The sequence below is a fragment of the Prionailurus bengalensis genome, chromosome E1 (assembly GCF_016509475.1).
Source record: "Prionailurus bengalensis isolate Pbe53 chromosome E1, Fcat_Pben_1.1_paternal_pri, whole genome shotgun sequence".
NCBI lineage: Eukaryota > Metazoa > Chordata > Mammalia > Carnivora > Felidae > Prionailurus > Prionailurus bengalensis.
In genome coordinates this window covers 40,705,843-40,721,368 of record NC_057347.1, presented here as the reverse complement: position 1 = coordinate 40,721,368, position 15,526 = coordinate 40,705,843, and the positions used below count along the sequence as shown (strand labels likewise).

Here is a 15,526-nt window from a genome sequence, read left to right as displayed (position 1 = left end):
TATCACATAGTTGTTTTCACCTTTAGTCTTTTTAGGACCTGGAGCTATCCTTAGGTGAACTATGTAAGGAGATAACTTGATCAAAGAACCACTGGACCCTCTCTTTTCTCCTGTTACATACTTACACTAAATCACAGTGTTACAAACTCCCTCCCTCAGCATAGGACACAAAGACCCATTAAAATGCACGCATTTGACATGGCAAGGTAAACTGACTTTATTATTTAACATGGCTAATCTGATACATTAATCTGTTCCCCAGGGCATGGAGGAAGTGGATTTAGCATAAGAAGTACCCATGAAAGGAATGTTGTGGGAGGAAGGAAAAAGCCAGCACTACTGTGCCCCCAGCAACGCATGGGGGACATGCTTTAAAGCCATTGTTATTTATTCGTTTTTCTTTTTTTTTTTTTTTTAACTTTTATAAGTCTTCCAAAAGAGCGGTCCTCCCCCATTTTACTGAAGAAAAAGCCTGTTCAGTAGTCAAGTAATGTCTTTAAAAGAAATAGCTGATAAAATGGCAGGCAGGGTTTGCACCCAGGCCCATCCAGTGTCAGAGCCTCCCGTTGTGCTTGACCTCACACCACCCTGCCTCGGAGGAGTCTGTCTGGTTGGGGGAGTGGAAGTGTCACCAAGTGACGCACACATTTGGTCTGTTTTGTGGTTTTTATCCAGAGCTCAGACCTGTGATCGGGCAACCTCAACCATAAACTGAGTACTGAGTAATTGATGAAGCTTGTCTAATTGTGTTACTTTCAGTTTAGAGGGAATTATGTTTATATTGTTGCGCCTTTCATCTGAGATATTTGTGATCAAATATGGTGCCGATCCCAAATCAAGTATGGAGAATACGTCCATTTTTAAAAAATTCTTTGACACTGGGGCACCTGGGTGGCCCGTTTGGTTGAGCTTCTGACTCTTGGTTTTGGCTCAGATCATGATCTGGAGGTTCATGGGTTCAAGCCCTGTGTTTGGCTCCATGCTGGCAGCATGGAGCCTGCTTGGGATTCTCTCTCTCTGACCCTTCCTTGCTTGTGCTGTCTTTGTCTTTCAAAATAGATAAATAAACTTAAAAAAAAAAAAGAAAAGAGGGGCGCCTGGGTGGCTCAGTTGGTTGAGCGACTGACTTCGGCCCAGGTAGTGATCTCACGGTTTGTGAGTTTGAGCCTCGCATCGGGGTCTGTGCTGACAGCTTGGAGCCTGGAGCCTACTTCTGATTCTGTGTTTCCCTGTCTCTCTGCCCCTCCCCCGCTTATACTCTGTCTCTCTCTGTCTCAGAAATAAATAGAAACATCAAAAAAAAAAAAAAAAAAAGAAATTCCTTGACACTTACTAGATCTGAAATAACTGGAGACCTTGGTAATTCATAGTTCTCGGAATCCTTTTGTCAAAGATGACTGGATGATATAGGGCAGCTGGGTGGCTCAGTCTGTTGAGCGTCTGACTGTGGCTCAGGTCATGATCTCACGGTCTGTGAGTTCGAGCCCCACGTCAGGCTCTGTGCTGACAGCTTGGAGCCTGGAGCCTGCTTCAGATTCTGTGTCTCCCTCTCTCTCTCTGCCCCTGTCCTGCTCATGCTCTGTCTCTCTCTCAAAAATAAATAAACATTAAAAAAATTTTTTAATAAAAAAATTGTCCTTTTTCTCACTTTTCTGAGTTCTACTCCCCAGTAATTTAGTACTTCTTCTATATACTCAAATTTGTCACGTTAGTAGGGAACTATAATTCACGTTCTTTAGATCTCAGTGTCCATTTTTACAAGGAAGAGTTGGTTTCTGACTTTAAAGCAAATCCTATTATTTGTAACTAAATATATTTGAATATTACAATAGGTGTAGTTGGATTGGGCACTCAGCTGTTAATATTTTGTCTTTTAAGGAAATTAAAATTAGATTTATATATAAACTTATTTTAAAGGCAAACACTTGATCTTCTACCTTATAAAGGTACTATTTGGATTTGTAGGCAACGATATTATATGTTTACTATACAAGCATACTTATTTTGAATTATCTTTTTCTAATTTGAAATTCCAGAGTCTTAATGTCTAAGGTAATTATGAATAGTTAAATTACAAATGGTTAAATAGGTAAAGCTGTAATATTAAAAAAAATTTAACATTCATTTATTTTTGAGAGACAGAGAGACAGAGTGTGACCAGGGGAAGGGCTGAGAGAGAGGGAGACACAGAATCTGAAGCAGGCTCCAGGCTCTGAGCTTTCAGCACAGAGCCCGATGCAAGGCTTGAACCCACAAATGGCGAGAACATGACCTGAGCCGAAGTTGAACGCTTAAATGACTGAGCCACCCACGTACCCTAAAGTTGTAATATTTAAATGTAGGCTCTGTGGGGTGCCTGGGTGTCTCAGCTGGTTGAGTGTCTGACTCTAGATTTTGGGCTCAGGTCATGATATCGCAGCTGTGAGATTGAGCTCTTTGTCAGTCTCTGTGCTAAGCATGGAGCCTGCTTGGGATTCTCTCTGTCTCTGTCTCTGTCTCTCTCTCTCTGTCCCTCTCCATCTCCCTCCCTCCCTCCCTCCCTCTCTCCCTCCCTCCCTCCCTCTTTCCCTCTTCCCCTCCCCTTCCCTTTTTCCCTCTCTCCCTCTCCCTCTGCCCCCTCCCCCACTCACAGGCTCTCTCTCTCTATATATATATATAAATTAAAAAAAATTAAAAGTGAATATAAAGCTGTAAAATTACAATGGTCCTAATGTTTTAAGATTTATTTTTAAGTAATCTCTAGCCCAATGTGGGGCTCGAATTTACAACCTCGAGATCAAGAGTTGCATGCTCCACCGACTAAGCCAGCTAGGTACCCCTTATATTTTAATTAATTAGTTAATTAATTAATTTTCAAAGTAGGCTTCATGCCCAGTGTGGAGTCTAATGCAGGGCTTAAACTGATGACCCTGAGATCAAGATCTGAGCTGAGATCAAGAGTTGGATATTTAACCTACTGAGCCACCTAGGCACCCCACCCCTAATATTTTAGAAGAGAGAAAATATATACACACTCTGAGTAGGTTAAAAGGTATTACATGAACATGGCAATTGTAGTTCTAGAGAGTGGGATGGTAGGATATGGGTGATTTTATCTTTTTTTTTCCCCCTTAAGTTTTTTTTTTAATGTTTATTTTATTTATTTTAGAGAGGGAGAGGGAGAGAGAATCCCAAGCAGGCTCTGCACTGTCAGTGTGGGGCCCGACACAGGGCTTAAACCCACGAACCATGAGATCATGACCTGAACCCAAACCCAAGAGTTGGATGAGCCACCCAGGCGCCCCTGGGTGATTTTATCTGTTGGATTTCTGTTACTTTACACTTTGGTTGCCTTAGTCACTGGCCTTTTCTAACAGCAAAGAGGATGCTAGAATAGGCAACCAATAAAATATGTCTATGCTCTATTTATAATATAGGTATTTCGAACATAGATTGTGGCTAACACCCAAAGGAGAATCTTGTGACACATTGCAAGGTGGAACAGAAATTATCTTTAGATCACTTTCTGTTTTGGATTGTTGTATGCCCCTGGGTTTTGTCTCTCTCCTCACTTTGGCCCCTCACTCCACTGCCCCTGTCATAAACGCACTGGTGCATGGATGTGAACTGCAAATCTGAATTTAAAATGAAGTTTTATATAGTGATGTAATGAATCCCTTTCGTAAGCAGTCCTGATTTGTGTTTCTCAACACATCTCTTGGTTTCCTTAGAATGCAGTACATAAATGGGAACTGTGACTTTGGATAAACTTTTTAGTGATCTTTACAGTAATAAGTTCCCCGTTAGACAATAGCTGTTTGCTTTATGACTTGTTGGTAAGTTATCCCCAAGGGGTTGAGAAATTCCTGTTTTGAAAAGTCCGGAAAGTCTTTGGTGACTTACTGTTTCATTTTTATTTTTCTTTTCTCTAAAGTTGTAGAGAACACGATCACACTGAGGTTCCCCTCCTATGCTGGCACCTCCTGTCTGCTAACCTAAACTTAGCACTTAACACCTTGAGAGAACGATGCCCGATGTCATGCCCTAAGCCAGCCCCTGTATGGAATGAACTCATTTCTCTCCTGTGCACCCAGAATGATACTTGGCATTCAAATTGTGCAAATCATTTTCTGTGTGTCCTGCTGTTCAGTGAAAGTGGTTATTAAATCACAGGCTTCCCCCTATTCTGCAGATGAGAAACACTTTAGTTAGACCTTACATGGAGCTCTTTAGATTAATTTGTGATTTGAAAAACCAGAACTGAGATTGTGAAATAAAGTAGGCTCTTGTAAAACTTTTTCCAGTAAAACAGTTGCCACAAGCTAGTTGGCAATGGTTTTCATAGACAATCTGGCTAGTGATCTCTTAAGGAGATGCAATTCTTATGAAGAGCATGTGGGCTGATTGCCCTGTAGCTGCTGTTAATGAAATAGGGTTTGCAGCTAAGCAGCCTGTAAGGAGATCAGCACTATTTGACTCTTTGCCCATGTTCTCCTTAAAAATACTACCTGCTCTCTGCCTTCAATTTACATTGATTAAAAAAAAAAAATAGGATAGCTATTACGATATTACCTAGAGTGATTAGGCTAAGAAGCAGAGCATAACGTCAGTCATTTTTGCTTCAATTTTATGGGAAAAAACTAGTAACTGGTTTCTGGTCTAAGTAATGACATAATTATTGTACTACTTAACTATATCCTATTTGTGTTGTCTCCCCACTAAAACCAAAACCTCAACAACAAAAACCCCTCTGAGTTGTGGACTTGAAATGAATTGGGCAATTTTCAAGAACTTGTAATTTTTTTAATGGTTTGAAAATGCAGACATTCATGTGCGACCTCAGCATTCATCTCTAATTGAGCAGGTGTGATGGGATGTTGCTTTGTGGCTGTAACATGGAACATCAGGGAATAGACTGTGATGGCTCTACATTTGTATCCAAGATAAGCAATTAAATAATTAGTCTATTTTTTGTCAATTTATAACACTGAATTTTATAAAAAGTGAGTGTCTAGGGGTCCCTGGCTGGCTCAGTCTGTAGAGCAGGCAACTCTTGATCTCAGTGTTGGGAGTTCAAGTCTCACATTGGGATAGAGTGTACTTAAAAAAAAAAAAAATGTTGTCTATTTCTTTAAATCCTTTATTAGGAAAACTATAGCTTTTTGGTTACACAAGAGCAGCAGTGTCCAATAAAAAAAGAATGCAAGTCACATATGTAATGTTAAATTTTCTTTTTAATTAAAAAAATTTTTTTAATGTTTATTTTTGAGAGAGAGACAGAACGTGAGTGGGGGAGGGGCAGAGAGAGAAGGAGACAGAATCTGAAGCAGGCTCCACGCTCTGAGCTGTCAGCACAGAGCCTGGTGCGGGGCTCGAACTCACAAACTGTGAGATCATGCCCTGAGACGAAGTCGGCCACTTAACAGACTGAGCCACCCAGGTGCCCCTGTAATGTTGAATTTTCTAATAGCCACGTTAGAAGTAGAAAGATTTAGTGAAATTAATTTTAATAATATATTTTATTTAACCCAGTACATCCAAGATATTATCATTTCAACATTAGTGAGATATTTTTTTTTAATTTTTTTTTTAATTTTTTTTTTTCAACATTTATTTATTTTTGGGACAGAGAGAGACAGAGCTTGAACGGGGGAGGGGCAGAGAGAGAGAGAGACACAGAATCGGAAACAGGCTCCAGGCTCCGAGCCATCAGCCCAGAGCCCGACGTGGGGCTCGAACTCCCGGACCGCGAGATCGTGACCTGGCTGAAGTCGGACGCTTAACCGACTGCGCCACCCAGGCGCCCCTTTAATTTTTTTTTTAACGTTTATTTATTTTGAGACAGAGAGAGACAGAGTATGAACGGGGGAGGGGCAGAGAGAGAGGGAGACACAGAATTGGAAGCAGGCTCCAGGCTCTGAACTGTCAGCACAGAGCCCAACGCAGGGCTCGAATCCATGGACCGTGAGATCGTGACCTGAGCTGAAGTCGGACACTTAACCGACTGAGCCACCCAGGCGCCCCAACATTAGTGAGATGTTTTACATTCTTTTTTTTTTTTGTATTAAGTCTTCAAAACCCACTGTACATTTTACACTTACAGTATATATCTCAGTTTGAACTAGCCACATTTTGAGTGCTCAGTAGCCACATGTGGCTAGTGACCACCATATTGAATTAATGTAAATCTAGAGTTTCAACACATTTGTGTGCAGTAGACTCTACATAAATTGACATATTATACAGATTTCTATGCAGATCACATCCTGAGAAACATAAGGCAGATCTTGACACTTTTAGTTCTGAGGCAGATTTTAACTCGGCCCTAACGTGAATATTGGAAGAGAATTCTAATGGCCTTTGATTTCTTATTGAGGGTGACACACGCCACGGTTATAATGCCTCAGCTACCCCTTTCATTCCAGCCAGTGTTTGGTATACATGTACCACTGCCCAAGCAGCATCTGTCCTGTGGCAGGTTGGTCTTGGGGGTGGCCAGGAGAGGGGCAACCTCAAAGGCATGGTAGATGAACGTGTTTGGGAGGTTCCTAAGAGGATAGAAGACATCGTTTAGAAAAAAAAAAAATTCCCAAGCACCCAGGAAACTTACTTAACTCCCCTCTAATGCTGTTGGAAAATTGAATTTATTTGTGGAAACGTATTGGTCTGATTGGGGCAAATATCTCATTCTGAAATTCTCATCTCTTTGCTTTATTGAATTTTTTCATCAGTGGAATTTAAGCCCTTGGTACATGAGGAGGGAAATACCTCAGGTCTGTGCTATAAGTGTAAAGTACACAACGGATTTAGAGAAGTCAGTACCAAAGGAAGAATGTAAAGTATCTCTTTCATTTTTGTGCAGTTGTATGTTGAAGTGATAGCATTTTATACTCTATGTAGATAGATATGTATGTCTATGTATATCTACGTAGATATATATACCTATGTATATATCTACATAGATATGTATATATATACTATATATTTTTTAAGTGTTTTTAATTTTATTATTTATTCTTTTTTAAAAAAAAATTTTTTTTTCAACGTTTTTATTTATTTTTGGGACAGAGAGAGACAGAGCATGGACGGGGGAGGGGCAGAGAGAGAGGGAGACACAGAATCGGAAACAGGCTCCAGGCTCTGAGCCATCAGCCCAGAGCCCGACGCGGGGCTCGAACTCACAGACCGCGAGATCGCGACCTGGCTGAAGTCGGACGCTCAACCGACTGCACCACCCAGGCGCCCCTATTTATTCTTTTTTTAAGTAAGCCTGTGCCCCACACGAGGCTTGAACTCACAAGCCTGAGATCAAGAGTTTCATGCTCTCGTGGGGCGCCTGGGGTGCCTCAGTTGGTTAAGTGTCCAGCTTCAGCTCAGGTCATGATCTCACTCTCTGTGAGTTTGAGCCCCACATTGGGCTCTGTGCTGACAGCTCAGAGCCTGGAGCCTGCTTCGGATTCCATGTCTCTCCCTCTCTTTGCCCCTCCCCCACTTGCGTTCTGTCTCTCTCTCAAAAAAAAAAAAATAACTAAACAATTTAAAAAATTTAATTTACTTGTTTCTTTTTAGTTTTTTAATATGGCTACTAGAAAATCCAAGATTCTGTATGTGGCTTGCATTACATCTCTTTTGGATGGTGTTCCTTAGATTGTTCATTGTTCAGTATAAAAGACCACTGCGGGGGGCGCCTGGGTGGCTCAGTCGGTTAAGCGTCCGACTTCGGCTCAGGTCATGATCTCGCGGTCCGTGAGTTCGAGCCCCACGTCGGGCTCTGTGCTGACAGCTCAGAGCCTGGAGCCTGTTTCGGATTCTGTGTCTCCCTCTCTCTGACCCTTCCCCGTCATGCTCTGTCTCTCTCTGTCTCAAAAATGAATACAAACATTAAAAATTTTTTTGAAAAAAAAAAAGATATTTCTGTGACCCAAGCTATTCAGAAAGAGGACTAAAGGTGATTAGCCAGGTTGGTTTCTCATACCTGAGCATTTCCCTGGTGTACTCATGAGCTTGTATGCCTGGGGACAAAACTTGTATGCCTGGTATTTAGCATCTCTTCTTTCTCATCCCGGAATGAGAACTTTCAAAACAAAATTACTTTTCATTGAGTGGGAGAATCCCAGGCAGGTCCTTGCTTATACTTTTAAACCTGTATTCCTTGAGTTTTGCTCTCCGTCCTCCCTGAGCAGCCACATTCCACATTTTGGTTTTAGTTTAGGGTTTGGTGTATATTCCTTCCAGTTCACCCACTGAAAAGGGGGGACTGGGTGGAAAGGAAGGAGCTAACATCTGTTCAGCATCTGTTGTGTGCCAGGCACTGGGCTGGGTTCTTTGGAAATATCTCAACAACCATGAGAAATAGAAATTATGATCTCTTCCTCTGATGAGGAATTGGAAACCTGGAAGTTATGTAATTTTTCAGCTTCACATACTTCTGGTAGATAATGGATTCTGGAACTTGGCAGAGGCCATGCTGACCTTGACATCCTAGCCAATAGGAAGTTGCGACGTGGTTCCAGAGTTAGAGACTGTGAATGTGTACGTATTGTTGTACACGGGGAGAAACACGCAGGGTCCTTTCCAAAGCATCTTTTATTCCTAAGCGCAGACCTGATGCCTGTGTTGGGTAGGTGGGGTGTTTCTAGATTTTTGACTCCTACTTGGGCTTGCAGTGACCGTATGAACACTTTGGTTTACAGCTGGGACCCCTGACTCCCGCAGGATGGCCCAATGGAATCAGCTACAGCAGCTCGACACACGGTACCTGGAGCAGCTTCATCAGCTGTACAGTGACAGCTTCCCAATGGAGCTGCGGCAGTTTCTGGCCCCTTGGATTGAGAGTCAAGATTGGTAAGTCCTTCCTGAGAAACTCCCCAAGTTGTCAGGTTTTGGTTTGAGTCAAGAGACGTAACGTGCTGTAGCTTCATTCTGTGCTACCTATTTCATCAAAAAACTTAGGGGTGTAGGTGGTGGGGTGAAAGAGATCAGGAGATAAAGAGGTACTCTCGGTCTTGTAAAAATGTTTTCTGTATTAGAAGTGTGTGCGAGCAACTGTCTCTTGGCACACTGAAGCAGCCTGCTTGGTGGTGGATGTTTTGAAGGCTGATTTGGATCTCATTGACTTGGTGAGATCCTCTGTGTGTTCTGACACTCCAGGCATGTGCTACAAATATTTTTTATCTCAATGAAAGTTCTGGCATGGGTAGAGATTCGGGCCCATAATTCTGATTCCCTTTTAGTTATAGGAAGAGACACAGATAAGAGAAATAGACTCTTTCATAAAGGAGATAATGGCACAGATCTCCAATGACTGTTTCCTTCATTTTAATGTGTTCAGATCCACCTATTAATTTTCATTTAATTCCGGCCTGTGACCTAGTTTTTCTAGAGTTTGGTGAGGGGCCAGGGAGATGATGCAGAGAGGATGGAGATAGACCGTGCCAGCCTGGGATTGCTTATTAGCTACTACTAATCTGACCTCAGAGCTAAGAATTTAAAAGCACAACAGCGTATCTGTCCACTTCACCTGAATATTTTTATAAGTATAGACTCTGACAGTGGCTACTGGGATCTGGAATAATTGTTAATAATCATCGAATTCATAATATTTCTTGTTGCTCAACAAGGTGAATCTAAGTGATGAGTGGGTTAAAGCATCGGCTTTGCCTTGTTTTCTACCCTCCTTGATGGTGGTTTCCATGCGTGTGCATGCACATGTGTGTGTGTAGGTTTCAGAATCATTCTGTATCCTTCTTCCTTTTCCTAGGGCATATGCGGCCAGCAAAGAATCACATGCTACTTTGGTGTTTCATAATCTCTTGGGTGAGATTGACCAGCAGTACAGCCGTTTCCTACAGGAATCGAATGTTCTCTATCAGCACAATCTGCGAAGAATCAAGCAGTTCCTTCAGGTGTGATGAGAAACTTGACCCCGCAGAGTAGGGTGTTCACTTTCTGTCCAGGAAGTATTTCTTTTCTCATTTGGCTAAGTATTCAGATCCTATCTTGTACTTTCAAAGGAGAAGCTAGTAGCCCTTTCTCAAACCTCTGTATACCCACCCTTGAGCATCTTTATCTGAAATCTACTTCTTTTGTCTGTGGAGGTAATGCTAGGATTGTTATGTTAATTATATTGTGTTAGCATGTTAATAACATGATCAGTAACTAGTGGTTTTGTAGGAAGATGAGTTATTTTTATTTTTTAATTTTTATTCATTTTTAAAGAAACTTAAAAAAAATGTTTATTTTTGAGAGAGAGAGAGAGAGAGCGCACAAGCAGGGGAGAGACAGAGAGAGAGACACACAGAATCTGAAGCAGGCTCCAGGCTCTGAGCCGTCAGCACAGAGCCTGGTACAGGGCTTGAACCCATGACCGTGAGATCGTGACCTGAGCCGAAGTCGGATGCTCAACCGACTGAGCCACCCCGGTGCTCCAGTGACTTATTTTTAAATGTTAAATGTTTGACCATAACTGGATACTCTTAGACAAAGTCTGTTGCCTTTGACCAGGATAACATACTGTCCAAAGACTCAGACTAACATGTCTTCAGTCACAGGTGTATGGCTCATTGTGACAATCTTTTTCCTGTTCGCCCCTTCATCTCCCGCTGGTGGGGGTCAGGCTCTGAGGCTCTCGTTTTATTGTTTCATATAGTAGATGTAATGCTCATCAATCTATGAGGAAGTTAGCTTTTTTTTTTTTTTTAATTTTTTAAAAAATTTATTTATTTTTGAGACAGAGAGAGACAGAGCATGAATGGGGGAGGGGCAGAGAGAGAGGGAGACACAGAATCGGAAGCAGGCTCCAGGCTTTGAGCCATCAGCCCAGAGCCTGACGCGGGGCTCGAACTCACGGACCGCGAGATCGTGACCTGAGCTGAAGTCGGACGCTCAACCAACTGAGCCACCCAGGCGCCCCAGGAAGTTAGCTTTAAGTTAGCAAAATTGGATCCACATTTCCTTAGTCTGCTGCTACTACTTTTCATTCTCTCTCTCCCACCTACAGAGCAGGTATCTGGAGAAGCCAATGGAGATTGCCCGAATTGTGGCCCGGTGCCTGTGGGAAGAGTCCCGCCTGCTCCAGACTGCAGCCACTGCAGCCCAGGTGAGCCGTGGGAAGAAGCAAAAGCACTATTGAAGATGTGCTTTCCTTCTGACGTTCAAAGATGTGCTTGCTCTTACCCAGTTGTTAGGGCATGCACCGACCTCCATGGTAGAAGTGGGTGTTTTGGTGTTTTTTCTTCTATCCAACGAAAAGAATTCATTTTTTTTTTCTTGAGTATATAATGCACTCTCCTTTAAAAAAAAATTTTTTTTTAACATTACACAATGGTACAGGGAAGAAAGTTTTACAAAAATCTGCAATGTCACTCCCTTCCTTTATTATCTCTTCCCAGGAAACCAACATTAATAGTGTGGTATATATGGTTTCATACCTTTCTCCAGACTCATATAGATTACAGAAAATACACACACACACACACACACACACACACACACACACACACATCATATTTAAATGGGTTTACTTCTCTGCCTCTTGCTTTTTTCATTTAATATTATGTCATATAAATCCTTCTAAGTCCAGTAGTGTAAAGTTAACTCATTTTCTTTATTTGCTCTATAATATTCTGTGGTATAGATTTGCTATACTTTATTCAGTTATTCTTTCTTTGACATGTGCTTCATCCTGGTTTCCCTCCCCCCCCCATTATAAACACTACTGCAATGTCTCCCTATACAACTTTATGTTTGCACTTTGATTTCTCTATGATAAATTTCCAGGCATGGAATTGCTGGGTCAAAGGGTATATATATTTTAGTTTTATAGATCTAGATTCCCTTCTCTAAAGACTGTACCAGTTCACGTTTGCACGAGTGGGGTATGATAAGGTACTGTTCCTGGGTGCCACCTTGGATATTATTTGAGACTGAATCATTCAGGTTCATGTGCATTTCTCTTTTGTGCTTAAGTTGGAGAATATCCTCACTAGAGCTAGAGATGTGGTTAGCCTAGGGGATAGAGAGAACATGACACTAACTTCCACTGGGAAACAGTTCCATGCCACCGGCCCCATCACTTCTGTTGTTATATGACAGACATATCACTTATATTGATATATGATAGACATATCTATCTAGAACATCTTATATATTATCTATGTAGAATATCTAAAATATCTATAACATCCAATCTATTATGTGTGTATGTGTGGATATATCTTACTGTGTTGTGCTAGTTATCGTGACCCCTTGCTTTAGAGGAGGTTGTGGTCTGGGAGAAACAGAAAAATCAAACAATTTTATAATGCAATAAAATATAAAATTAAAATATACTAAAAAAGAAGAACGAAACTTAAATAGATCAGTGACCATAAATATATATTGAAAAAGACTTTTAAAAAACTGTACACTCCCTTTCCCACCAAAAAAAAAGCCAATAGGCCCGATGGTTTAAAAGTTTTATTTTAACGGACTTTCATGGTATGGATTGTTCTGTTATCATTCAAACTCTTCCAAAGTCTAGAAAGAAGAGAGATGTTTCCAACTTATTTTATGAGGCTGGAATAATCCTAATATCAAAACCCAAAAAAGACAGTGTAAGTAAAGAAAATGATTACGATTTTGGTATCCTAGTTAGTGTACCAACCATGGTTTATATTCTAGGAGTGCAAGGATGGCTCAACATTAGGAATTCTATTCATGTAATTCATTAAATTAGTAAGATAAAGAAGAAAAACCTTCATTTTTGTTACACAACAAATGTAGTGTCCATTCTAGATAAGAAGTAAGAAACTTTCTTAACCCAGTAAATAATATTTGTCAGAACTTTAGCACAATAAAGAATATTTGTCAGAAATCAAACGGAACAGTATGCACATGATGGAACACTAAACTATTCTCATTAAAAGCAGTTACAAGATTGAGGATGCCTCTTGCCATTAATGTTTTTCTGAAGGATTCAGCCAATACAGTAAGACAGAAAAAAGGAATGAAGGCATAAATGTTGGAAAGCTAGAGACAAAATTGTCATTATTGATAGATGGATAGGGCTTCCTACAAGATCCAAGGGAAATAATTAAAAAGAAACAAAAAACAAAAACACCACTATTGGAGGGGCACCTGGGTGGTTCAGTTGGTTAAAGTGTCTGACTCTTGATTTTGACTCGGGTCATGATCCCACGGTTCCTGGGTTCGAGCCCTGCATACACCTCTGTGCTGACAGGAGCCTGCTTGCGATTCTCCCTCCTTCTGTCTCTCCCCCTCCCCTGCTCACGCTCTTTCTCTCTCTCTCTCAAAATAAATAAGCTAAGAAAAAAAAAGAAAGAAAAATAAATAAACTATTGGAACTAACAAGAGTTTAGGAAGATGAATGCATTCAGGATAAATATTTTAAGAATTTTATCTAGTTTTATTTATTTATTTATTTATTTATTTATTTATTTATGATTTTTATTTTATATTTTTGAGAGAGACAGAGTGCGGGGGAGGAGCAGAGAGAGAGGGAGACACAGAACCCGAAGCAGGCTCCAGGCTCTGAGCTGTCGGCACAGAGCCCAGCATGGGGCTCAAACCCACGAACCGTGACATCATGAGCTGAGCTGAAGTCGGATGCTCAACTGACTGAGCCACCCAGGCATCCCTATTTATTTCTTTCTGAGAGAAAGAGAGAGAATCCCATGAGGTTCAGAGAGAAGGAGAGAGAAGGAGAGAGAGTCAGAGCCCGGAGCGGGGCTAGAGCTCACCCGATGTGGGGCTCAAACTCATGAACCGTGAGATCATGACCTGAGCCAAAACCAAGAGTCAGACGTTCAACCGACTGAGCCAGCCGGGTGCCCCACCATCGTAACCATTTTTAAGCGTATAGTTCAGTAGTGTTAAGTTCAATAACATTATTGTGCAACCTGTCTCCAGAATGCTTTTCATCTTGCAAAAGTAAAATTCTGTACCCATTAAACAGTCGCTCTTTTTCATTCCCCTTTTATTCTAGTCACTGGCAACCACCATTCTACTCTCTGTCTCTGTGAATTTGACTACTCTGGGGACCTTATTAGAAGTGGAATCATGACCCTGTTTGTATTTTTGTGACTGGTTTATTTTGCTTACCGTAATTCCTCACAGTTCATCCTCGTTATATCACATGTCAGAATTTCCTTCCTTTCAAAGACTGAATAATGTTCCACTGTACGCATACCCCATTTTGTTTATCCATTTGTCTGTTGAGGGACACGTGGGTGACATCCACCTTTTGGCTCTTGTGAATAATGCCGTTATGAACATAAGTGTACCATTTTTTTCTCTTACAAGACAAAGATGTAGCAGGAACATAGAAGAAAGGACATCTAAGTCTAACTGAGGGAGTCAGGGAAGGTATCACGGAGAGAGAGATTGTGTTTGAGCCAAGACGTAAGGCTGATTACATGTGCACCAGGCTGATGAGGAGAGAGCCCTCCAGGCAGAGAGAAGATCGTGTTCAGACAGGGAAACCTTAACGTGTGTATTCTTGGGAGGAGTGCGGAAAATTCAGCATCTGGTTGGATGAGGAATGATCAGCTAGTCAAGGGCCATATTGTGAACTTCTCTTTAGTCATGCCCAACAGCTGGGCTTTGGAAGAGCAGTTTGCTGCAGGGGTCCTGTGGCCAGACTGCCTGGGTTTGAGCCCCATAGCTATGCCACTTGCTGTGGAGCCTCAGGCAATGGGGGTGTTCCTCTAGTAGGAATGACTATAGTTCCTACTTCATGGAGCTAAATTAATTCATGCCTGTAAAATGCTTAGAACGGTGCCTGACACATGTGAAATGAGCATTAACTGCTTTCTGCTGCTGCCGTCACAATCACTGTCACCATCATGATCACTGTCACCACTCCTGTAAGAAACGGGAACCCACGGAAGAACTTTAAGCGGAAACTGCCGTGCTCCGATATGGGTGAAAGGGTAACTGATAACACTCACTGTTCGAGACACTGGAGATAGGGAGGTTGTCCAGGCATCACTAGAGCTTTCTGTTGGGGAGAACCTTTATGTTTGCATCCTGTCCCATAAGATAAAAGTATTCGATTTAAGCCAATTTGGGTAGAGGCTCCAACTTTATTTATCATGAGAGGTAGGTGCCCTAAGGATGTTCCCAATCTTAGAGATCAGGTGTTGGCAAACTATGCCCGTGGCTCAAATCCAGCCTGCCATGCCTGATTTTGCAAACGAAATTTGGGGGAACACAGCACACCCATTTACCTATGCCTTGTCCATGGTTGCCTTCGTGCTGCGGTGACAAGGCTGAGTATTTACAACAGAGCCTGTATGACCCACAAAGCCAAAAATATTTACCACCTGGCCTTTTTAGAAAAAGTTGCAGCCCTTGATCTAGAACTACAAGTTGGATATTTGAGGCTTCAGCCCAGGCCCTACTGTTATTTTCTCTGTTGTCATCATCTGGCATATTTTGAAGTGTCTCTTATGGGCAAAGCACCAGGAGATAGGAAGACGAGTAGATGTGATCCCTGCTAATCATTGCTCTCAGTCTAGTTGGGATTGAAGGTATACAGACAGTCAAA

At 41.6% G+C, this 15,526-nt stretch overlaps 1 protein-coding gene across 5 annotated transcripts in view; it reads left to right on the top strand.

Annotated features, from left to right (window-relative positions):
• Positions 1-15,526, top strand: part of STAT3 (signal transducer and activator of transcription 3) — a 68,070-nt gene that overhangs the window by 27,720 nt on the left and 24,824 nt on the right. For all 5 annotated transcript variants that reach the window (XM_043584515.1, XM_043584516.1, XM_043584518.1 and 2 more), the window contains exons 2-4: positions 8,673-8,823; positions 9,740-9,884; positions 10,979-11,077. In XM_043584515.1, coding sequence (XP_043440450.1) covers positions 8,696-8,823; positions 9,740-9,884; positions 10,979-11,077 — 372 coding nt within the window. In that variant the 5' untranslated portion in view covers positions 8,673-8,695. The remainder of the gene's footprint in view (positions 1-8,672; positions 8,824-9,739; positions 9,885-10,978; positions 11,078-15,526) is intronic.